The 26,874-nt window shown below is 39.1% G+C and overlaps 1 protein-coding gene across 1 annotated transcript in view; it reads right to left on the reverse strand.

Annotated features, from left to right (window-relative positions):
- CACNA1G (calcium voltage-gated channel subunit alpha1 G) overlaps positions 1-26,874 on the reverse strand; it is a gene marked incomplete at its 5' end in the record, with an annotated part of 457,316 nt that overhangs the window by 140,573 nt on the left and 289,869 nt on the right. The window contains 4 exons of the mRNA XM_081320681.1: positions 3,633-3,788; positions 4,879-4,993; positions 5,972-6,157; positions 8,013-8,164. Of these exons, the coding sequence (XP_081176807.1) occupies positions 3,633-3,788; positions 4,879-4,993; positions 5,972-6,157; positions 8,013-8,164 (609 nt within the window). The remainder of the gene's footprint in view (positions 1-3,632; positions 3,789-4,878; positions 4,994-5,971; positions 6,158-8,012; positions 8,165-26,874) is intronic.

Consider the following 26,874-nt stretch of genomic DNA (forward strand, 5'->3'; position numbering starts at 1 on the left):
GGAAGCCTAACACGCCTTATGAATGAGAACTATTGAAAAAGAGCAGTTTACTAAACTTTGTGCCTAAAGATCTATTAGAATAATTTGGGCAATCATACCTCAGGTTACACAGTGAAATAAAAGCACCTTACAAATAGCCCATTTGATCATCCCATTCAATAAGTCCGCAAGCAAAGTAGGAACTTTTCAATTAATATTAATTTCCAAACCAGTAATCTACAAATAACAACTTTGGAACAACAACAACAACCTAAAGATATAATACTGCAGATATACTGTACTACTTTTCTGCTATGCTTCTTTCTTATTCTGCTAACTTACTGTTAATGACAAAATGGGACACACTTGTTAATGGATGATTTTCTGGTTGGTTGCTAATTTGCAGAAAGGGAGGAATGGAGAAGTGGGGTCAATCTAAAATGTGATCGTCTGAATTGAGAAGTCCGTTTCATGTCTTTTTAAACTGATTGTGGAAATGTGTTTGTGTGTCAGAAAAAGTAAAATGTAAGGACTACATTGAAGCCCAAGGTATGACCAGGGTCTTTCTAAAAAAAATGCTACTAAATGTTAAATGAAGGTCAAGCAAATGATTTTCCTGCTTTCATGTTTGTTGTTTTAGCTGGTTTTTCCCAATCTAGTGCTGCCCAGACAGATGTTTGGCTGTAGCTCCAAGAATTGCATAGCCAGCATGGTGCTGGCTGGAGACAACAGGAGCTGAAGTCCAACATAAACTGGAAAGTATCAGATTGGGGGTGCTGACACCTACCATCATTCTTTACTAGCTGCTTTGTGCTACAAGAAAAAAACACAATACAAAAGAGGAAGAGGAGATAAACTAAGAATTGTCAAAGACAAGCACAGAATCTGTAGGGAACATGAAAGGATTGCCAATAAAAAATATGTCTCACAGATAATGTTATCATGTAGTCCCCCCAGGAGACAAGCTTTATCACTGATAGAAGTTTCTCTCGCTGGTGTCCTATGTTTCTTTCTTAGATAAAGTCTCCAGGGCACAAATCTAAAAGCTCACTCTGTCATTTTTGTATTATATAGTCTTTATCAAACTGAGTCCTCCCCTTGCATATTCTATTTTATGCAATATAAAAGAATAATATTCAGAAGGTCCAATAAAAATAAAGCCCCACTGAGATGCTGTTAGCAACGTGCCCTCTGCACACAAAATGTGAAGCATTAGCTAGGGCAAAGTTTTAAAGAGCTGTATATTGCAAATATGTGCACATGCATATTAAGAATAGGCCCAGTATTTTGTATATGTGTCTGCTGCTTAGCAACAGAAACGTCCAGTACATTCTTATACTAAAATTAACAAAAGTGTTTTCAGAGTCAAGAAAAGACACTTGAGGGCACAAAGATAAAACTGTCACCAGCATTGAAATGAGATTGTAGAGGAGAAGTGGGTAGGAAGGGACTTGACAAATAAAATTTTCATTGACTTTTAAGATTACTGTGGCAGACAAAAGAATTTTTCCTCCTTGGAAGGACCATTATTAGTATATGGAATACATGGTCCTGTGAAGGAATGTACATCTGGCCTTGGGATTGAGAAAGAATGAGCGAACCATTAAAAAGTGGATGAGCTGGCAGGCAAAGTTTTAGAAAAGATAACAGCCTAGAGAAAGAGGATGACATGAAGAAGAAGCTCAACCCCACCCTGATTTTGTTTGATGGGACAGAGAAATCCTGACAGGATTTCAAGATTCTGTTACATTATAGCCGAATATTTTTGGAATCTCTACCCTGCCAATTCTGGTCTATCTTGAAAATTTGACAAACCCAGCCTCCAAATTTGATTTCAATCCTTTTTCAATGATTGACATGTGACACCAATCAAAATAACGGATCCTAAGCTTGTTTTAGGTGACATTTTAGCTCATCACAAAGCTGTGCCAATTCACATCAGGGAACATTTTGCCTACAACAACTTTCTGGTTTAGACATGGGGAATCATAATACTGTCCAAACATACAGAGCAGAGTAATCATTGGGAGCAAAAGAACTAGGAAGGTTAAATAGATATTTTATTTATTATGTGTTATTTAAATTAGATATCCTAAGATACACCCCAGAATATCTCCTCAGCAGCTATTGGCATCCAGATAAAACAAGGATTAACACTAGGAGCAACACCAGACAAACAATCAAGCAATACACAATACCCTAATCAAGGAATTACTAATGCAGACAAACAGTCAACAGCAGCCCAATCAAAGAACTACCAAGGAAAAGACAACACCCTCACCCAACAGACAGGGTGGGCTACTGTATATAAACAGAGGGCAAAACCCACTCTCTTCTAGCACTAGTCAGTTAATGACATATCAGCAAGCAATCAACCAAGCTCAGACATCACCAAGAACTCCACAAACCTCTGACTGCTCAGTGGGATTGGCACAGTATCCCTTCTGATATTATCTCACAGAAAAAAATAGCTAGGACCTGGAGGCTGAAACACAGAGGCAAGTACAAGGAACCTAAACTAAGTACAGCAAATAAGATAGAAGTAAGCAAACAGAGAGCTCATGGTTGTTTTGTCCTAAGAGGCTTCCATAAATCTTCTTCCTATACTGCATTGAGATAAAAATAAATAAAAGGCCTGGAGGTTTTCTAAAATGTTTTTCTTATGCTGCAAATGAATAGGATAAAAAGAGAAGCAGGCAACAAACTCACACTATTGACATGACTTTGATTTAGAAGCCCACGTCTAGATGCTACCGAATAATCCCAGCCATGCTACCGAATAATCCCAGCCATGCTACCTATGCCTGGGGGTTGTGTTGAACACTGCCACCTTGAGACCTGCAACAGTGTTTTGACATTTTATTGCTTGAAGGCTGGCTTATTCGCTGTCTCCCTAAGTCTGCAGAAAGAACAGAACAGAATAACAGAGTTGGAAGGGGCCTTGGAGGTCATCTAGTCCAATTCTCTGTTTGAGCAGGAGACCTTATACCATTTCAGATAAATGGCTGCTCAGTTTCTTCTTGAAAGCCTCCAGTGTTGGGGCACCCACAACTTTTGAATGCAAGCCATTCCACTGGTTGATTATTGCTAGCTTTTGCAAGATGCAGACATACTGGCTTGCCAGTAAAATTACAGAAGCCAAGTTGATTGATCTTATTTATCTAAAATATTTCTAGGCTGCCATGAAAGGTGGAAACCATTCCAGATTCAGTTCAAATGTCTTTCTTTCAGCTGCCTGGCAATGATGGCAAAGGTGAACTCTAGTTAATGAAAGATGTAGCTTCAATCCAAAAGGGGCAGGCAAAAATAGAATAAATAATAGATGCCAAAGTGTTGCTTTTATGGAGGCGGGAAAATGTCTACAAAGATATAGCAGCAAATGGACAATCGGCTCACTTATCTCATGCATATTTATCAGGCAGTTTTGAATTTGGCTCTTAAATGCAACAAAGCTCGGTTCAAAGGCAATGTGTTTGCATGATCATGTGCCCTTTCACAACACTGAAACTGTGCCTTTGATACCAACTAAAGGGTTTGTCTTTGTACCGAAGCAATTACTTCTTTTGGAAATTCTAATCATTTTACAAACAGGTTCTGAACCCTACATACTCTCTTTATCAAAGAGAAATCAAAGAAGTCCTTCAAGGCTTTACCTCTGTCTGAAAACCTTCCACCAAGATAGCAACCAACAAATTAAAGAGAACGTAATTCCCAAATGTCATGAGGGCAATGAAGTAGAGAGCGGCCCAGGAAGAGGTAGAAGCCATGCCATTGTAGAGGACTTTATTCCAGTCTTCCTGGGTCAGTATCTGGAATGAAAACAGGAACCATTTGATGTGAGACAATTTTAAAGTGCATTCACCTTTTTACCAACCTGTGATCCAGGTACCTGTAAAACTGTTGCATTTCTAAATGCTAACCATCATGCATAGAAGTAATTTTTGAAAATGGTAGTATAGTATGGACTTAGAAAAGGGGTGTCAAACTCGCAACATCACGGGACGTGTCACGACGTATTGTGACTTTTTTTCCCATTGCCGGCAATGGGGTGGGTGCGATTTCGCTATGATGCATCTGACCCGCGGATCGGCAGTTTGACACCCTTGATTTAGAAATTGTTATGCCTTCTTTGCCTCTTGAGGTGTGATTCAGAACTGTGGCACAGATTGCCTTATCCTTGTGGACTGTAATTAATTTTTTAATAGCTAAGAAACTTCACAGCTGATTGAGTAACACATAATCCTCACTGTTCCTGGCCAGATGTGGCTGATTCTCCCTAACATTCTTCTAACTAGTGGCTGCCTCAGTTTTGCAAGCCTAGCAGGCTTCACCGGAAACAGTAAACAAAAATAAACAACTTAAAAACACCTGGAATAAGTGTTTCTCTGTGTGTTTTTAACTGTATATATGTATATATATTCTTGACTGTAACAATTTGTTCAAAAGGGATAATCAGTTCTTAGTCTTTCACAATTCAGAGAATTTTGTTTAAGGAAGTTCATTATTCTGGGTTAGAATTAACAGATACTTTAACTTGTGCTGCTAAATGGCCCTTTCTTTAAATAGCATTTTTTATTTAAGAATATAGGCATTGTATAAAACAAACATAAAATCAGTGTAAAATCCCTATTTCTACAAAGGGGATGTATTTGTTTGCACAAACATAATCAGAAGGTAGAAACTGTAAGGTCAGTTTATACTGGGGCTTTATGTATTATTTAATATCTTAATTACTAGAATCTGTTGCTTGCTTTTCATTACACCCGTGTTATTGACACATGTCTATGAAGAACCAATTGACATTCACTATATTGTTTTCAAAAAAACCCCAGCTGTAAAACAATTTAAAATAACAGGCATTTAAAGATAAAAAATTATGGGCCATAATTGATGTATTACCTGGAAAACAGTAACAATGGCCCAGAGCAAGGAATCAAAATTCTTCCTGTCAGGGAGAGTGTCTCCATCTCTCTCTGAGGCAAACTTACACCCAAAGAGATGCATCCCAAGGATACTGAATAACAAGGAGAAATGGATTAAAAGAGAGATTAAAGGGTTAGAATTTGGAACACATTTCTTCTTATTCTGTTCCCTTTCATTTAAGACAGGGGTAGGCAACCTCGGCTCTTTTATGACTCATGGACTTCAACTCCCAGAATTCCTGAGTCAGCTATGCTGACTCAGGAATTCTGGGAGTTGAGGTCCATGAGTCATAAAAGAGCCGGGGTTGCCTACCCCTGATTTAAGAGAATGAAGCTGTTTTAATAAGTTAGAAAATAACTTTGGTATTTCAAATATATGCAACTTGTATTATGGCTTAGATAAAATATAAAACCAGTGGGTTTCAAATTTCTATATTAAAAAAAAACATCCAGAAGGATCAGGTTGTTTAGGATCTGAATGCTTCTAAAACTGATTATTTCTCTTCAAATTCTGACCACTTCTAATAGAGCAAAAGTGAGCTACACAGAAGAAAGAAGAATAGCTACAGATTTTCATTTACAGAGCTGTAGCAGAAATTACTTCCCCATTTAAATGTGGATAATTTCATGTTAAACCAGAAGTTGAAGTATAACAATCATGAATGATCGTTTTATCCACTCATAACTAAAACATGCTAACTGCCCTATAGGAAAAGGTTTTCAGTAATAACCAAGAAAACAAATAAATCCAAAACAAAATATAATGAAACAATAATTAAAATACTGTAAAAGGAAGTCACTAAGAAGCTCAACAAAATAATCTAAGAAATATAGGAAAATTAAAAGGCTGGATACTTTTAATTTTCTTTTTTATAAATATCTTTGCCTGACAGCTAAATAAAATGAAGGTTGGCAGGCTGTTTTAGAGAAGGCATTCCTCCAAAGTTGGAGAACATCACTAAAAATGTCTACTCTCACCTGCTAAAATGTAGCATGTGAAAACACTCAGAGTGGGGTCTCTGATAATAGTCCCAATGCTCAGGTAGGAGTTTTTTTTATTATAAACTCACCTGAAGATAAAGATGAAGAGCATCAGTAGCATGCAGAAGGTGGCCACATTATCCATTGTTTTCATGAGGACCACTAACTGGCGTTGAAGAGCAGGCATAAACCGGACCAGTTTTAGAACTCGCATAAGACGGAAGGTTCTTAAAACAGACAAGCCTCCACCTTGCTGTCCAACTATCTCCCACACACTAAGAAAAGAGAATATATATTAATGTAATAAATTAGCTTTTGAGAAGAAATATTATTACTGCAATTCTGTTGTCCTTGGAGGTTTGTCCTAGTGACCACAGGATTCATCAGATTCAGAATTTTACCTCTAAATTTAAATTTCTCCTTAGAGGAAGAAATCTAGCAGAACAATTCCCCCCTCTGAGCATCTGAAAGTAATTCTTTATTACATTGGAGCTCTGACATTGAAAAAAGACACAAAAGAATAATGTGGGTGGTATTGTGGGAGGGCTGTAGATCCACCAGATCAGAAATCAATCTGGTTTTCTGCTTATCTCTCAAATCAATAATTAGTTGGATAGTATTCATTAATTTTGTTCCATCGGTTTCAATCAGAGATTTTTTTAAAAAAAAAAATTAGCTGTGGAGGGGAAACAGAGCCCAGCGAGATGTTGTATATAGACATTCTCTCACTGACAGGACTTTTTCTCCTCTTGTTCTTTAACTGAGAATATTAAGATGAAGAGTTAGAAATTTTTGAGAAAAAACTCTGAATCCTACGATTGCTGAGGAGCTTCCAAAGGAAGTTTCCATAATTACACTCCCAGATCAAGAACTGCATACATTTCAATGTTTTGCATGGTTTTAGGATTTCTGGGGGGAAAAAAAGCAGGGAAAGGCATTCATAGTGGCTACTTTTTAATTCCTGCATACCCTCAAACACATTTTGTTATGTGCCCTAAAAGTGCGCCGAAGTAGAAAAGCAGATACAGAGGTGCTCTGAGGATAAATGTTGCATGGGGAACATTGTTAATGGATTTCTTCTATTGGAATTCTGCAAATAGAAACAACATATAATTTGCCCTGCATTTTCTTCAGGGAATTCGTGTTAATGATTTACAGAAATACAGTACAGTCCTTTATTGAAGCAGGCCTTAATGTGCTTTTAAAATAAAGAATGTAAGAAGGCAATAGTCTTATACCAGGGGTCCCCAACCCCTGGGCCATGGACTGGTACTGGTCCATGGTCTGTTTGGAATCGGGCCACACAGCTGGAGATGAGCAGTGAGCAAGTGAAAGGGTGCATGTGTGGGATCTAGATTGTGCACTTCTCCTCCCCCCCCCCCAGCCCATCCATGGAAAAATTCTCTTCCACAAAACCAGTCCGTTATTTCAAAAAGGTTGGGGACCACTGTCTTACAGTCTCCATAACAATTGTTAGCATTTGGGCAACAGCCTGAGCAGACATGTAGTGTTGTAGTGTTCATTTTGGTGAGCCATATTTTTTTCCAACTTCAATTATAATCATTGTTCAATGCTGGATGACTTTTCTTACACTGGCAGGTACAAATCTTATCTTTCATCTTTTTATAAAGTGATGTGTAAGTGGCCAGCTAGATATAAAAAGTAAACAAGTACTGTCACCAGCCCTATTATTTATAGTGATTGCTGTATCACTATAATATAGCAAAGAAAATAATAATGGTGGGTGGATTACACTGAATAGTCCCTCTGTACTAGAGACTATAAGTCCTCAAAAGAAGAAGCCAATTAGTATGGTTGTAGGTAAACATCACCATACATATTGTCATAAATTAGCTTATTTGGACAGGGCATCCTTCACATGAATTTTAACTCTTAGAATTATTAGCAGTTCCAGAGAATATACCATATACAACACCTGAACAAAAAAAAACCCAAAATATATTCAAAAACATTTCAACCCATTTTTTTAAAAAAAATTCCCACAGTTTTATTGCAAAATCCAGTTGAAAGAAATCAGTTTGAAATAAGGTGACATTGGAATAAATAAATGGATTAAATGTCATAGACTGCAACCACTTATGGTAATTAAGAAAACTTGTTTTTAATTACCTGATCACTACAATGATTCCATCAAAGATATTGTAGGGATTTTTGATGTAACCAAAAGGACCATACACAAGAAGCTTCAGAAGCATCTCTAGGGCAAAAAGGCTAGTAAACACAATATTGCTGATTTCCAGTGCGTTGGTGAGTTCTTCTGGCTGGAAAAAAAAACAAATAAAATTGTCAAGATTAATAAAAAGAGTGCTGTGAAATACCAGGAAATGTCTAGTCATGTAAATTGTAACATCCATAAATATATAAGACAACCAGACAGAATGAAAAAATCTCTTGGGCCATCCGTTGCCTGTTTTTGCAGTGCTGGGAGCTTCTTTACCATTGTCAGAACTAATCCTAAAGCTCAAGGCACAGTTGATATGATTTGCTTACTTACTAGATCATATCCTCTTTCTTCCAATCGCCTTAACAATTCAATGACAAATCAGCAATGCCATTTCTCATTTTAGCAAACTTCAAAACCAGCAGGTTGCCATAAAATCAGTGGTAGCTGAGGAGAGTGAAGGCACACACAAAGGCTTGGAGGATGCAGTGCCCTGTGCTAAGACAATGGTGCTTTTGTGCTTCATACAATTGAAGAATAATAACTGAGGAACTATCAATCCTACAGCCCTTGCATGAATAAAGGGTGGTTTTCTCAAGCAGCTTAGGCAAAAAACACAGAGAGGTCCATTTCTATAGAACCTCTAGAACAAAATGGCTGCTACAGCAGGAACAACCAAATACGACTTTCCTTCTGGGCAGCAAAGCAAACTGCAGGGTTATGCTACACAGCATATAATCCTGTTCAATGTTTTATCACTTGTTCTGATAAAAGGGGTGTAGTAAGCCATCTATATATTTTATATGCTCATCTCGGTTCTCTGTTTACCTCACCTCAGGTGAAAGGTGTTCAGGTGAAACAAGCATTATAAACATGAAGATGGTGTTTTGAATTTTAGAAATATAATATTGACACTTCAGCATTAAAAGGCAAAAGAAGCTGCCCCCAACTTACTGATTGATAATTTAGGGAGGTCTGAGGTCAAATTCTGACAAATTCTGCAGACAGAGGATATGAAACTGCCCATTCGCTCTTGGGTTCAGTTCAGGTTTTATACTTTAAATGGCCCAAATTTGCAGCTTCATAATTGCATTTAGGCTTTTACCAACACACTTTTAAAAAAGAAAAATATGTTAGTATATGTTTGAGTCTAACTGAATTTATTTGAACATAATTTATAATGCTGAACTGGGTCAACCTGATTGATGGCATTTCAGCACTCTAGGTTTCTGCAACCGCCCAGAGCTTTGGGGAATGGGAGCATTAGACAGCCAAGTCCAGCTTTAAAGCACCTTTTGCGCACATCTAAATCTCTTGGTTGGTTTTCAAATGTTCCTATAAACTGTGCCTTTTCACTTGCTTGCCTCCAATACAACACTCCACCACAAAAAACTGGACAGCTAAACAGGCTGCAATCTTGATACCCCTGGAATGTAATTGACAAGGAATTAAATTGGCATTTGTCAGAGGCTGTTGGGGCAAAGTCCTCCTAAATTTCATGGGGCCAAAGGCAACATCAAGACACATCCTAGAAAAAGATACAGCTGCACTCACAGTTAGGATCTTTTTGAAGTACTTTATGCCTCTTAGCTCATTTCAGTAGGGTTTGGTTGCCTTGCTGTATGGGCTGGCATCAACTGAATTGGGTTTCTCTGACTGAGGGACTCCTTCTACATCTATATTCTGACTTTATCTATACTCTGGAGGATCATCCTGCATTTTTCAGGTACCTCCATTCTTTATTTTAGCAATAATTTGATATTGAAAATCTACTCATCAAGTATGAACAGGTGACCTTCAAGATCACTGTAACCCTATGAAGCTGCCATGTCTTGGAGGGCTGAGCCAATAATGCTATTTCAGCGCTTGCTGCTGCCACGTCAGTGAGCACCACCTCCTGTGCCAGGACAGAAAACAGAGACAAGCAGCACTTAGCCATTACAAGTCCATACCAGGGTTACAATCCTTTTCCCGTCTTTAAGTCAGGTTGTGTCAGAACCCATTTATATCACATTCATAAATGTATGTTTAAAACATTATTCCCCCCCCCCCGGATTCTGCCATCTCCCGAGGAAGGAGGAGCACATGTGGATTCAGCCTGCCTTAGATTATTTCAAAGACCAAGGGAACCCTTTTGAACTGGGGGAACAAAAGGGAGGGTTAGAGAAGAAGGCATCTGGCCTGTGTCTTCATTTAAATCTGTAGAGGAAAAAGGCAATAACCATAAAGATTCGAAGTTCCTTTTTTCCCCACGAAAGGGATGACATGAAGTAAAATGATGGGGGCTGACCAAATGGGGTTGAGGGAAGGGGGGGTTGAACCGGGAACCCTTTATAAAGTTTCAATTTGTAAAACAATACTAAGTCCTGTCTTGCATTTCCACAACCAAGCATGTCCTAGTAAAAATTCCTTTTGGACTAGAGCTGACTCCAAGAGTTTTTGTTTTCCTAAGACGTGGATTGGGGTGGGTCCTGACAGGTTGCTTAAATGCTACCCAAATCAGTAGAGTTTAAACCACAAGACTGAGTGCAGGATTATTTCCCATTTCTCAAAAAAAAGAGAGTTCATTTAAATTCTATATTGAACCTAAATGACTCTTGCTGTTTTATTTTGTATTTAAAAACTGAAGCCCTGAAGTAAAGCAAGGCAAAGGGCTACAGCTCAAAACTTGGATTTCCTGGCTGTTTAATAAAAGCCTGGGCAAATCATATGCACAGTTATACAATGCCAATATGAAGGAAAGTGTTAATATTTTATTTTCCTCCTTCCAGTTCAGACCAAGCGAGTAGCTACCTCGATATACTGGAATTTGGCTACTTGTTTGCAGTTGGATGTAGAGTCTTATGTTAAACAGTTTCTCTCAAATTCTGAGCCCCATCAAATATTCTAGATAGGGAAAGTGAGTGGCAAGTTTAGGATGTGTCTTGTGAACTGGAGAAGCATGGTTCTCTCCTGCCCAGCTATATATTTTTTTCATTCAGTTGCAGAATACCAGTCTCAGTCCTGAACTTGGGAGATTGGAAAGGAAACACTATGTGTGTGATAGGCAATTCCCTAAAGCTCTATTTCCAGATAACCTTTGAGTTACAGTGCCACTGTCCTAGCTGTTTCCCCTTTTTTTCTCAACTTCAAATGTCTTCGTGGGCTTCCCAGCCTCCTTCTTACTCTTATATTAGGTAGATATGCATATGTGGGAGAGAACTACATGAATGTTTTTTTTTACACAGAAGGCTACTTAGGAAAGGAACAAAACTTGACCACAAGCACCAAGCACCAAGGCCTTGTTTGCACGGCTTTTCTACAAAACTGCAGACTGTGCAATTTGGAAACAGATTCTAAGCATCTCCCTGTTCAGTTGTCTGTGATTATAGTTTCTTTTGGGGTTTAGAAGGAAGAAGGAAGGTAGCCCTTATTAGTACATATTTATTTTTCCTTGCACATTCATACAGCGGGCAAGCTGCACAGTAGCATAATTTCAGATTGCCTTATTAAAACATGTACTTTGAAAGAGAAAATATCTTATTTGCAATCTTGCTGGCACCAAGAGAGTTGGCTTGTAGCTATTTTCATCCTGGAGACCATATTATTTCTGAAGCAAATGCAGAAAGCTTATATACTAGAAATGCAAATCTTCATTTTAATCTAGTATCCCACTAATTTATTATGCAGTTTCTGTTGAAATGTCATTCAGCCTGGTATATGCCTTATTGTTTTAATTCTTGGACAGAAATCACTTTTGCACTGGTCAAGCTCAATTCATGTGGTCAGTATATATGTTCTTTGGTTCTGTGATTGCACCGATGCTAAGAATGACATAATATCTGAATAACAGTAGTGGTAAATATTACTCTGTTTTGCTTCACTAGAAAATTCCTCACTGCCATAAGTAAATGCATTCTGGCTCAGTGCAACCCAATGGTTTGGGGTCAACGGGCACATTATGGATTTTAAATTATATTGTATTATTCTGGTTCCCCTCCATTCACTCATGTCCACTTCTCAAAGGCTACCTGGACAAGTCCCTGCAGTTCTCTGGACAAAATTTTTCAAAAGTGGTTTACCATTGTCTCCCTTCTAGGGCTGAGAAAAATGGACTGGCCCAAGGTCACCCAGCTAGCTTTGTGCCTAAGGCCAGACTAGAATTCAGTCTTCCAGTTTCTAGCTGGATGCCTTAGCTACTACACCAAACTGGCTGTTGCTCATGGGTACAACCACTTATAAAACATTTATATAGTAAGAAGCAATTTTTCTTTCTATCACCCCCTTGGCTTACCTCATTCTTTTTCCAGACAGGTGGGCCTACTTCTAGCTGTTAGAGAAAACTCTGTTTTCTAAGAATGTCTCTGACCATGAGCACCTGTTTCTAACCATAATATTCCAAGCTGATGAAATATGAGCTGTGCCCTTTTGTACTTGGGCCACAGCATCACCTACAAGTTTACAGGGAGTCCTCGACATATAACTGGTCACTTAGTGACCATTTGAAATTACAATGGACTTCCCCAAGGGCTACATAAGGCCCAGATTTGATGTTCTGATTGCTGTCATCCTCCCACAGTCATTTGATTGCATTTGGTCTGCTCAATAACTGGCCTGCATTCATGGCCCTTTGCATCATCCTGCAATCACGTGACCACAATTTATGAAGTTTTTTTTTGCCAGAAACTGGCATTTATTTCCAGCTTCTGGCAAAAATAAAATGTCCATTGAGGACAAGGGATTCGTTTAACAACTGCAACATTTGCCTTGCCAATGTGGTGTTCACTTTATGACTGCCATATTCATTTAATGATGGTCACAAAAATGTCATAAAATCAGGCACAGTCACATCGTGACCTGCTTAACGACTGCCATAACTTTAGGCCATAATTATTGGCTCAATTATGGTTGTGTTGAGGACTACCTGTATAAGAATAGAGTTGCATCATGACATCGCCATGCAAAAAGTAAAGGTCATTGCTTGCACCTTGCTGTACCCTCACAATATTTATGCCACTGGACTCAAAAGCATAGGGCTCAAAAGCATTCAGAGAAAGAAAGTTTTGACATTAGGTTCATAGAAAAGCATTTATGTAGCAAGCTAGCTTGCTTTTTTTTTAAAGTAATTTTAAAAGGAAGAAAGGAATATCTGCAGACATACTAGTGCCTGCAGTTACTTTGTTGGAAACCCTGAATCTAAATGCTCACTGCTGTTTTCCCCCCATTATGTGACTCTATTTAATAGTACAATGTTATAAAAGATATGTGATAAATTATAGCAACAATTGTTGCGATAATGCTGTTTCGGATGCTTCACTGTGCTCCTCATTGCCCTATTTTCACTACAATATGTGCTTTGAAACCAATGTCTCAGAACTCAATATTCAAAAGAAACAGCTCTACAAAATTAAGTAAAAGGCCACATGCAACTGCAGTGCTTGCTTTGCCTTCTTCTGGATGAAATAATACTTTATAGCTACCAGAGAATAACTGCAGTTTACATAATTCCAAGTACTAAATTATGCTATCTTACATCCAAAGGTATATTCAACAAGGCTAAACTAGGCCAATGTATTTGCTGTCACACTGTTCTGTCCTTTTTCTTCTAGCCCACAAAGGATAATGGAAAAAACTTCAAAGCGTATGCATATTCACACGTATTTAACCCCCCCTGGGCTGTAATAGTCTTTTCATTTCAGCAAAGAGAGAAATGTGATCTATAACCAGCAAAATTCAACATGCCTTACTGGGAGTTACCAGGTTGGGTCAATTCAACTGTCCCAGTCTAACACACATTTTTGCGGGGAAATAGATTTGGTTACGTCTGCTGAGAAATCAAAATAATCCAAGAAAATACTCTGACTTTTCTTCTTCCTTTAGCTAATTTGGTATGTAAGAATCTTATAGAACTCACTCCACTTCCAACGTCTACTGGCAAATCATCTTTATTTATGGCGTAGTTGTTTAGTTTTCAAAAATCAAAGTCAATTTGAAAGTAAAATTAGATGTTATTTCTAGCTACCAGTGTCCAGAAAAGAGTAAAAGGGCCCTCTTTCCCTCAGAAGCCATCTAGGGTAATTTCAAGTTTAAAACCTAAATTCTGACCTCAATTAATCCATCTACAAAGCTTCATCAACTTTATATGACAGCTTTCTTTCTGTTTGGACAAAAATGATTTTGCCAGTGGTCTGCATCTGATTCTATGCTCCGTGTTCATCTTATTTCTTTACATATGAACATATTGAAGGAAAAGTGTTTTTCTAATCTGATGGTTGTCTGTATCATCAAAACTAGAGAAGGACAGCAGCATTTTTTAAATCTAGCCTGTGAACAAGATTGGCTGGGAGCCAGACTTTATTCGGCCTTCCTGGAGGAAGAAAAATTTAACATTCATTTTCTTTCAAACAGCTACACACCTTTATTAATATGCTTTCCCACCTGGAATCTAGCCTGTTTTTTATACTATTTATAAAAATGAAAAGATGCATGTAATTAACTATTGAAATGAAACAAGAATGCTCTGAGGAGGATGGGTGGGATAAAACAGAATAGACTTTTTTTTTTAAAAATGTGACCATTTCCACTTAGTCTTAGAGCTTCTAATTTTGCCACTGTGGCTTTTTTTCCCCTCTGAAACCACTGCCAGGTAAAATTTGGTCTGGCATTATTTTCATTCCATTATATGTCTACTGCCTTGCTTTTTCTCCCTCTCCCATTAGGCTCTGTCTCATTTCATATTGCAGATCTCTTATGTTCAACCTCCACTTTGGCAGTAATGAAATAAATTGTATGGCCTGCAAACACCCTAACTGTGATACCTGCAGCATCCTGGCAACTGATAATTTTCTATAAGCATGTAGAGTCAGCTTTTATATCAGGATTCTTAACAGAGACTGCAATCCTCTAATCTCTATACTTATTTCTCTAGGAATAGTTTCTATACAGATGAGTAACATTGATTTCTGAGGAAATACTGAGAATGAAAATGAGCTTGTCAGTCAGCTAACGTCAACCAATCCTCTCTATAAAAACTGTTGTGCTGATGGCTGGACAGCATTCCATGTACAGGTAGTCCTCAATATATGGCCACAATTGAAACCAGAAAATATATTTTTAAGTGGTACAGTCATTAAGTGTGATCTCAAATAGCTATGACTTTCAACCTTCCCTGCTGGCTTCTCCACTGACTTTGCTTGTGGGAAAGACAAAAATGGTGATCACACGACCATGCCTCAACACAATGGTCGTAAGTGTGAGGACAGGCTATAAGTCACTTTTTTCAGTAATGTAACTTTGAACATTTATGATACGAAGGGTCTTAATTCAAGGGCTAGCTCCATTTATTACATTTCTATCCTTCCTATTTAAAAAATGGTACTCAAAAGATTCCCTTTCCTATTTTATCTTCAGCCTGATTATGAAATAAGTTAACACCATCAGATCTCACCTCTCCTTCCCTTGCCCCAAAAGTTAGCTAATAATCTTTTTTCACTGCAGTGTACATCATCATCATTATTATTATTATTATTATTATTATTATTATTATTATTATTATTATTATTATTATTATTATTATTATTATTAACTGTTCACAATCTTAGTTGGTGTGGACCTTCATATGCACTAAGTTCTTCCCAGGAACCTAGGATGTCATATCAGCATAGTATATATGCAGATCCAAGCAGTGTGGCCTTTTACAACTTGACAGATGGACATTTTGTCAATGTGCAGATTTTTTAAGTGCCATCCAAGATTTTTTGGTATGGCACCCAAAGTGCTAATTATCACCAAGAAAACCATCCTTGGTTTTTGGCCACAATCTTTCAATTTTGATTTTTTCAGACCTTGATATTTTGTGATCATGAAATCAGAATATGTGCTTAAAGTCAACCTGATTGCTGAAGAGGAAGACTGTCTACTTGCATTTTTACGTGGTTTCGAACTGCTAGGTTGGCAGAAGCTGGGACGAGTAACAGGCGCTCGGGATTCGACCCGCCAAACTGCCGACCTTCTGATTGACAAGCTCAGCGTCCTAACCCACAGAGCCACCGCATCCCTTAATACTGGAATACAATCCCCAAAATGAGAGAATGATCTCAGTTCGAATCCAAGGCAAACCATTCAATATCATAGTAGTCCAAGTCTATGCCCCAACCACCGATGCTGAAGAGGATGAAATTGACCGGTTCTATGAAGCCCTACAGCACCTTATAGAACTAACACTAAAAAATGATGTCCTTATCATCATGGGGGATTGGAATGCTAAAGTAGGAAGCCAAAAGATAACCGGAATAACAGGCAAGTTTGGCCTTGGAGTACAAAATGAAGCAGGGCACAGGCTGATAGAATTTTGTCAAGAGAATACGATGGTCATTGCAAACACTCTTTTCCAACAACCCAAGAGACGGCTCTCACATGGACATCACCAGATGGTCAACACAGAAATCAGATTGAATATGTGCTCTGCAGCCAGAGATGGAGAAACTCTATACAGTAGTAAAAACAAGACTAGGAGCTGATTGTGGCTCAGACCATGAGCTTCTTGTTGCAAAATTTAGGCTTAAACTGAAGAAAGTAGGGAAAAGCACTAGGCCACTCAGGTATGAACTAAATCGTATCCCTGACGAATATACAGTAGAGGTGACAAATAGATTTAAGGAATTAGATCTGATAAACAGAGTGCTTGAAGAACTATGGACGGAGGTTCGCAACATTGTACAAGAAGTAGCAACTAAAACCATCCCAAAGAAAAAGAAATGCAAGAAAGCAAAATGGCTGTCTGAGGAAGCTTTGCAAATAGCTGAGGACAGGAGGGAAGCGAAAGGCAAGGGAGAAAAAGAAAGATAGACCCAATTGAATGCAGAATTCCAGAGAATAGCTAGAAGAGATAAGAATGCCTTCTTAAATGAACAGTGCAAAGAAATAGAAGAAAACAACAACAACAACAACAACAACAACAACAACAACAACAACAACAACAATAATAATAATAATAATAATAATAATAATAATAATAATAATAATAATAATAATAATAATAATAATAATAATAATAATAATAATAATATAATTTCTATACCGCCCTTCTCCTGAAGGACTCAGGGCGGTGTACAGGGCAAATACAATAAAAATACAATGTACAAAAGTTAAAAAAGAATAAAATAATACAGCCCAATTCCAATAAATTTGGAGAGATGAAGGGAAAGTTTCATGCAAAAATGGGCATGATAAAGGACCAAAATGGCAGGGACGTAACAGAGGCAGAAGAGATTAAGAAGAGGTGGCAAAATTACACAGAAGAACTATACAAGAACGAGCTTAACGTCCCTGATAACCACGATGAGGTGGTCACTGACCTCGAGCCAGACATCCTAGAATGTGAAGTGAAATGGGCCTTAGGAAAGCTGAGCAACAACAAAGCTACTGGAGGAGACAATATTTCAGCTGAGCTATTCAAAATCATAAAAGACGATGCAGTAAAAGTGCTACACTCAATTTGCCAGCAAATTTGGAAAACTCAACAGTGGCCACAGGATTGGAAAAGATCAGTTTACATTCCAATTCCAAAGAAAGGCAGTGCCAAAGAATGTTCAAACTATCACACCAGTGCACTCATTTCACATGCTAGTAAAGTTATGCTTAAAATCCTACAAGCTAGATTCCAGCAGCATGTGGATTGAGAACTACCAGAAGTACAGGTAGGATTTTGAAGAGGCAGAGGAAGTAGAGATCAAACTGCCAAGATACACTGGATCATGGAGAAAGCTAGGAAGTTCCAGAAAAACATCTACTTCTGCTTCATTGACTATGCTAAAACATTTGATTGTGTGGATCACAACAAACTGTGGCAAGTTCTTAAAGAGATGGGAGTACCAGACCATCTTATTTGTCTCTTGAGAAACCTATATGCGGGCCAAGAAGCAACAGTGAGAACTGGACACGGAACCACTGATTGGTTCAAAATTGGGAAAGGAGTCCGGCAAGGCTGTATACTGTCACCCTGCCTATTTAACTTATATGCAGAGCACATCATGAGAAAGGCAGGGCTAGATGAATCAAAAGTTGGAATTAAGATTGCCGGGAGAAATATCAACAACCTAAGATATGCAGATGATACCACTCTAATGGGAAAAAGTGAAGAGGAACTAAAGAGCCTCTTGTTGCAAGTGAAGAAGGAGAGTGCAAAAGTTGGGCTGAAACTAAACATTAAGAAAACCAAGATCATGGCATCTGGCTCTCTCAATTTCTGGCAAATAGATGGGGAAGAAATGGAGGTAGTGACAGATTTTATTTTCCTGGGCTCCAAGATCACCGCAGACAGGGACTGCAGCCAAGAAATTAAAAGACGCTTGCTCCTTGGGAGGAAAGCCATGGCAAATTTAGACAGCACACTAAAAAGCAGAGACATCATCCCGCCAACAAAAGTGCGTATAGTCAAGGCTATGGTCTTCCCAGTTGCAATGTATGGCTGTGAAAGTTGGACCATAAGAAAGGCTGAGCACCAAAGAATTGAAGCCTTTGAACTATGGTGCTAGAGAAGACTCCTGCGAGTCCCTTGGACTGCAAGGTGATCAAATCAGTCAGTCCTAGAGGAGATCAACCCTGACTGCTCTTTAGAAGGTCAGATCCTGAAGTTGAAACTCAAATACTTTGGCCACCTAATGAGAAGGAAGGACTTACTGGAGAAGAGCCTAATGCTGGGAAAGGTTGAGGGCAATAGAAGAAGGGGACGACAGAGAATGAGGTGGCTGGATGGAGTCACTGAAGCAGTAGGGGTGAGCCTAAATGGACAAATGGAAAAACCTTTCTCCATGGAACTAGTCCCTGGTGCCCGAAAGTTGGGGACCTCTGCCTTAATGTAAACAACATCGATGGTATCTTAAAAAAAATGAAACAGCCACAAAAATGGAGAGGAATCCGTAATTAGAAACTTACTGAAATCCACTTCACAGAGAACTGCTGGCACAAAGCCACTATAATGGTATTGGGTAGTCAACAAACCTTTTGAAAAGAACAAAATAAAAGCCCAGTGACCTGAAATGATTGGCGGTGACTCTCTATTTCTCCCTCAGCGGCAGTTGTATAGATGGCTTGTGATGTGCTCACACTATAAACACAAATAATAAAGCAGAGGCAGTCTTTCCAAGTAAACACATTATATCTCATGTTGAACTGATTAACTTGTGCCCACCAAGCAGCAGTTGCATCTGGGAAAAATATTAGTGCAGCAGCACTTTGGAAACAAAACGAGTCCCACAGCAGATTGTGTTTGCTGCTAGTTCTTCACTATCTTAAGTAAGGATCTTTTGCATCCTCTGCTAACCAAATAGTTTCAGTCACTAAGATAACTTTGGAGCATTTTATATGCAAACATATATTCAACAATAAACTCTTATTCATTCAGGTTCTGCTTTTATTGTCACTGTCCACAAAGACACCAGGAAAGGAGCTCCATTTGAGGACATCATTATCTTTATTTTTCTATGTCACTCCATGTCAGCCCAGTATTTCTAGGTTGCTTTGCTAAAAATCTTAAGCCACACTTCACTCATTCATGCATTACACTAATCTGTTGCTGAGTTTTCTTCAACATATTTGTTAATATTCTATTCTTCATTTTTTTGCTGGATTCATTTTTAATCTACTTTTATTACATTGTTGCAGGCTGCCTAGAATTAGTTTGGTGATTGGTCAAATAAATAAAGTGTGGCCCAAATAGAGCTTATGCCTTTTATCAATGAGTTGCCTTTTATCAATGAGCTTTTACCTTTTATCAAGAGCTTCTATCTTGAAAATATTTCATACCGGGTTTTTTTGTAAGGAACTGAGTGAAACTGAAAAGGAATATAATAAAAAAGAGTTTCAAAAATGTTAGATTTTTTTTAATCTAGGAAAGCTGATATGTATGTATGTATGTGTATATATATACTGTATATATATATATGTATGTGTGTGTATATGTGTGTGTGTGTGTGTGTGTGTGTGTTAAGTATTTGTCAAGTCTTTTGAATACACCTTGCTAATTAAATCTTTCTTTCCTGTTTTGGCCTAACTCAAGGCTATCCACAGGATATAGTCACAACTTATGACAGCTCATTATTTGTGTAAATTATTCAAATTGCTAATAAAGAATTTAGGGAGGCTGATATGAACATTCGAACTTCTTATGTTCTCATCAGTCAGTCATACCCTTTATATATCTGTTTTAAATGTTTGTTAAGCATTCAGAATACACTTGCTTAGTCCTAGACACGGGACAAATCTTATTCCTGTTTCAGCCTAGCCCAAGGCCATCTACAGGCAGTAGCCACAGCAGTGGCAGCTCATATTTGTGTAAATTTTTTGGCTTGCTAACAAAGAATATATATATGTTTTCTGAGGTTTTTGCGGGTGTTTGTATGTAGATCTTTGGTCATTCAGGTTTTTCCCCACGTATGTATATATATATAAAAACGAAACCAAATATTAGTGCTATAGTAATGCAACAAGATGAGATACTGGGGGAGGGGAGGGGGAGGTAGCTTGGAGAAATTTGCATTTCAACCCATAGAAATGAAATACTACAATAATTCTATATCTGTGAGGTATGTTCATTCCATATATTAGAGAACAACGCATTTTCCTATCAGTATTAGTCTTAGTTCTTGATTTTAAGAGTCCCTATAAATAGCTTATTCCTGGGATTTTACTCAGACTTGATATATTTATATAAAGAATAACACAGAAAACGTTCTATGCTAATAAAAATAATTTATTTTGCTGTCATGGAATTTGGGAGATTATTAATGCCTCTTTGTGGGACAAGCATTTAACAATGTCTTGAAAGAGACCACGTCATCCTAAAAGAGCATCCCTGGATCTTGTGATTTTAGATAATTATTGTCAGGTTTCCAACCTTCACTTGGGGTGGGGGGAATGGTTGTTGAAAGAGTGGTGGCAGACCAACTTGCACTACCTTTGAATTATCTGAACTCTTTTCAGTGAAGATGCAGTCTGGGTTTGTGACTGAGACAAGCACTGATCACTGTCTTGAATGACCTGTGATGGAAGATGAATGGGGGTAGTATCTTCTCTTGGTACTTTTAGCTGTCTCAGAATATTGCTGAACCACCTGCTCAGTGATCACCAAATTAAAAAAACAAATCTTCAGGAAAGAAAACTAGAAAGATGTGAGTGGAGAGTGGGAGAGAGAAATAGAATGCAATAACCTGATAGTAGTCATAGTTAGTTGGAGCTATTTACACTGCATAGGTATGATCTGTAATTCATCTCGGTGATCTATAATTCACTTAGGTGTCATAAAGAGTATGGGAAGATCTTCTTAGTTGCCTCCTCTGTAAACCAAGTTGTTTTGAGCCACCAGTTCTGCTAGTGCTTTCCAGGATCAAGTGACCACAAGCATGTAAATCATTTTTCTTCCCCCCATAGAATAATATGAAGAGCTTCTGAATATATTAGGCTTTAGACTACTATAGTTTCTCAATTACTCAGAACAATCTTCAATAGGAAAAAAATATTGTAAAAATCAAACAATAATATCAACAGCAGTTCAAACCAATATATTTAGAAAATCTAATATTTAATTTAATTTAATTGTCCCCCCAAAAAAGGGGGGGATTAATTCCTTAGCAAAGACTCTCTCTTCCACTTGTAACTTTCTGAAAGTTGCCTTGGAGAATTAAGGAACTCTAGACTGATTAGCCTGAAAAGTTATGGCAGAGTGGGAGATGTATTATTCACCCCCTCCATTTATGAATAAAGAAGAACCCAGAGCCCTCAGAACAAATGGGACCTTATAATTTACTGAATGGCCTTTTCAAATTCACAAATAAATATTGCCCGAAGATTCAAAATGAGAGATATCAGTGATGTTTGCTGTGCTCAAATCCAGAAACAAGCTAGGGATTTTAAAAGAGAAGTAACAATTACTTCAAAAGAGAAGTAACAATTAGAAACCCTTTATTTTTTCCTTGCTCATCTTAAATCCAAAAAGGATAAAGATCCATTTCCAAAGACCCTTTGGGTCACTCATTATTAGCCTCTGTTGCTTTTACTATGAAAAATGACCTGTGAGAAAATGAACAGTCTGTAGATACCTCCTTTGGGGTTGAAAGCTGTTTGATCAAAACTCAGTCCCTCATATGGCCTTACTTTGACTTAAAATTCATTAGATGCTGGTTCCTGCTGTGCTGGCAGGTAATTCAAATTTAAGTGCCAAAAATGAATCTAGCTGCATCTATTTATTATTTACAATTGCATATCCTGCTTTAGGCATTTAATAGCATGAAGCAAAAGAGTGCATACATTTTCCAGAACATTTCATTAGCAAAATGTTATGAATATGCAGAGTCCAAAAACTAGGCTAAATCTTCAGCCACAAGGGATGCACTTGAACTACCAATATTGTCAAAAGGATGATAATAGCCTGAATGCAGAAGTCCCTGATAAATTGCTGATCTCAGTTATAATCACCCACCCTAGGACAAAAATAAAAAATAAAAAATGGTTGCACATCTCATTTCTGAACACACAGAAGCCTCCGTCATGTGTTTCAATTTTTAAGTCATTGAAACCAAAGAGCAATTTAAGAACTGTAAGTAAAACAAACATAAAGCAAAAGTGCATCATTCTGCCTAACGGCTCAGGTGGGGGATGCTGGTGATGATCAACAAGCTTCTTGTAGGTTTGGTGTTTTTTTTAGCATTGGTATCTTATTTAAATCCAACTGATGTATTATGGGTGTGGAGGGGTGTAAGTGAAGGCTGCCCTGTGGTATCTCTTCTTATCATTGTGTCAGGACTGTCAGCTACTGCACCAGCCATGCTTTGCTAGATGCCAGTCTGCCATAAACTATGGGGGGTGGGGAGGGACCTGCAAGGAGACAAGGAGGGGAGAATGGGATAAGGGGAATCAAAACTATTCATCTTGCCATCCCATGAGAGCTACCAGCTGGTCCAAGCCCACACCATGGAATGCAACACCAAGCCAGGAACCATTACAAAAGCAATTTGTTTGAATGTGATTGGACAAGCGGAGATATCCAGGGAAAAGGTGGGGAGAAGGGAAAAGTTAACCATGCTTTGAATGCGAAAAATCAGATTCGGCTTTGCTAGACTTGGCTTTAGTAAAGTGTACTTTCACTAATGATGGAATCAAGAGTCTTTTCTAACTGACCAAGTTGGGATGGCTGACACACTGTCTGATATTACATAAATGGAAAACTCATTCGGGCATGAATGCAACAGCCAATGAAGTCGATAGAGCTATGGATGAGAAAACACAAATGTCGATCTTTCCACTCCCATTACCAGGGCCAGGTTTTTGGCACCTGTTCGCCTCTAAATTGTTTGATTTCTTTGGGGCTGATCTTCCTCCAAGAACTCTTATTTCTCTGAATCATCTGAGCACAACTTCTTATAGCCACTGCAGTAATTTTCAGATGTCTTCTGTTTACACACAGCAGGTGAGCTATTGGTTGAAACACACAGCGAACCACAGGAAACACATAACTTTGGCCAAGCCTCACAGAATCAAGGCCATTTTTTTAAAAAAAAGAATAATAATTGATGTAGCTTTTTATTAGTTAAACAGACTTTTTATTATGATTGACACTCTGAGTAAATTAGCATTCTTTCTCTCCCCCAATATTTGTATCCAGTATATTTATTTGAATTCATTCCTCTTCAATCTACCATGGGTTTAACACAGAATATAATATTGGATCAATAGCACCATTTATTTCCTATTTCAGTCAACACTGTGATTTCACCCACTGTCCCATTCCAAGAACCTCCTTTTAGCAGTCACACAGTAGATGACTAAATTAAATATAAAATTAAGTCCACCACTTCTAGCTTCTAAATTAGACTCAATTGAAACTAATGGTATAGATCATCCACAAAGACATTGCTTCTGGCTCATGGCACAGATTAAAGCACAGATGTCTTTAAGAATTGCTGCATTTGATTGTCAGGCTTTTTTGTTGACAAAGTTACTCAAACGAGGGAACTTTTCAAAAGTGAGAATTGAGATTGCCAGAAGATGTGTGTACACACACACACACACACACACACACACACACACACACACAGAGAGAGAGAGAGAGAGAGAGAGAGAGAGAGAGAGAGAGAGACAGAGAGAGAGAGAGAGAGACAGAGAGAGACAGAGAGAGACAGAGAGAGACAGAGAGACAGAGAGACAGAGAGACTCTTCCCATTCATATTCTGTTACATGCACATGGTTGAGGTGCTGCAGTAATCCACTTGGCTCTATTTCAAATGCAGAGAAGATACTGCCATAATATTAATATGAGCTATTATTACATGCTTTATTGTCCAATTCTATCTATTTGTTTTCTTTCCAGGGAAAATTAGAAATGGGCAGCTATACAGAGAAACTCATGTGCAAGCTGGACAGTGGGGGCGTAGAGAGAGAATAAGCATCTGATTTTGTCTTCTGTTGCAGATGTCTGTCTGCACTGCATTACACTCAGTGGGGTGCTGTTTTCTACAATTAACACAACCCAACACTGCCATCCCAGCCTTCTACCACAATGCACATCAGTTGAAACAACTGAATTTTTGAGAATCTAATTCATTGACCTACATTATTTGAGCATGCAGGAATCTCTGAGATGTTCCCTGGAATTCCCACAGGTAGTACAGATAAATTTAAAAGGTTGCAGGATAATAAAGGGACAGCCTTTTCACTCCAATAGCACATTTACTTTTGAGAATATCAAACTGATTTAAACCACTACACCCCGTTATATGCATTGTGAGACTTGGTGGCATTGTGGTTAGAATGCAGTATTACAGACTAATTCAGCTCATTGCCTGGAGTTTGATCCTGACCGGCTCAAGGTTGATTCAGCCTTCCATCCTTCCAATGTCAATAAAATGAGGACCCAGATTGTTGTTGACTCTGTAAACAGCTTAGAGATGACTGTAAAGCACTGTGAAGTGGTATATAAGTCTAAGTGCAACTGCTGTTTCTACATACACAAAAATAGTGAAATGCAACTACTGTTACCAAAGACATCAAAATATCAGAATGACAAATTTATACATTTATACCATTCATAGACCCAGGATATGGGCTGGCACTGTGATGTTAAAATTAGCCAACAACAGTATGTATAATATTAGATTGATATGCAATTGGATATGGATTAATTAAAAGACTTCTTATCTTCCAAGGAAACTGTTTATTAATGGTGGGAAAAGGCTGAACACTGGTCCTAAGCATGCTAGCATAGATGCAATGCAGGGTGCAGTTTCTAGTATTGGGACTATAATTTTTATAATTTCCTTGACTATTCTTGCCGTTGATCCCAACAGGCCACACCAGGTTGGGTAAGACTGATATTTAATACGGGTATTGTATTGTATATGTAAACATTCTTTCAATGGAAGTGTATATATGTTAACAAGTACAAATATTAGGGCATCGTCAAAGTATATAAGTAAAGCCGCTTGACAGGAATACACGCAGGAACTTTGACAGCTGTCAAAGTTCCCCGCACTGCGCAGGCGCCTCCACTGACAGCTCGCGGCTGTCAAACTCCGGACCGTGAAGAAGCCTGAGCTGTCAAAGCGTCCACCGCACAGCGCAGGCGCAACCACTGACAGCTCGCGGCTGTCAAAACACCACACCACGCGAAAGCCGGAGCTGTCAGAAGAAGACGACGTTGATTGGTCCCCGTCTGACACGGCGCCAAAACAAACACTTCTGATTGGTCCTCGCGACCAGCTGCCGGCTATAAAAGCCGAACAAGTCATTCAATGTTGTCTTGCTCTAAATAAACTTGTTGTTAACTAGCCTGTCGTCCCGAGCGGTCCTTTGGCTACTTCACTGGCGACGAAGGTGGGATCGCTCCGGAGCTGAAGTCACGGCCGAGGAAGAGAGTTCCCGGCAAGAGCTGACACGGAAGTTTTAACTTCCATCGGAGCAACCCAGGACCGGACGACATGGCAAACTTCGGCCGTGTGAGGGAGTTTGATACCCGCCATCCCGAGAGATGGCAATCACACCTCGGCCAAGTTGAAGGATTTCTCCTCGTCAGTAAAATCACTGACGACCGAGCAAAGGCCGCCGCCCTGCTGTACATCAGCGGGCCCCCGGTGTACGACACAGCCGTCGGGCTGTTCAGCCCAGTGCCCATCACGGAAGTCTCCTACGCGGACCTGGTGGACCAGCTGAACAAGTACTACATGCCGGCTCGCTCGGAACTGTACTGGCGGGTGCAATTCGCACAAAAGAAACAACGGCAGGACGAGCCCGCCAACGAGTTCATCGCCGGGGTCAGACACGCCGCGCGGAACTGCTGCTTCCCCGACCTGGAAGACCGCATCAGAGACCAGGTGGTGATCGGTCTGAGGGATGAGAAGCTACAAAAAAAACTGACGTCCAAACCCGACATGAATCTGGCTGAGCTGACCAGGGAGATCATGGCATACGAACACAGCCACAAAAAGAAGCCGACGAACACGACCCCAGAGACCCCGGCGACCGTCTACCAGGAAAGCGCAACCTTCAGCGACAGCGGAGAGTCGGTAGATTTCACCGATGGAGAAGCCCTACAGCGCAGGATGGAGCACCGACAGCCGTGGAGGGGAAAAACGTCGGACCGCCGAGGATTCAGGGACCCTCCACCGCCACCCCCGCGTTACGTGCAACGAGCCGCCTGTGCCAGCTGCGGGGGCAACCATGCCCGAGGAAGCTGCCGCTTTAGGAACGCAAAATGCCACAACTGCGGAAAGACTGGCCACATCAAGCCGGTGTGCCGCAGCAAGGGCCGGGACAACGTCAATGAGGTGGAGGCAAACCCCC

Source organism: Vipera berus (genome assembly GCF_964194415.1).
Source record: "Vipera berus genome assembly, chromosome: 2".
NCBI classification, from domain to species: Eukaryota; Metazoa; Chordata; class Lepidosauria; order Squamata; family Viperidae; genus Vipera; species Vipera berus.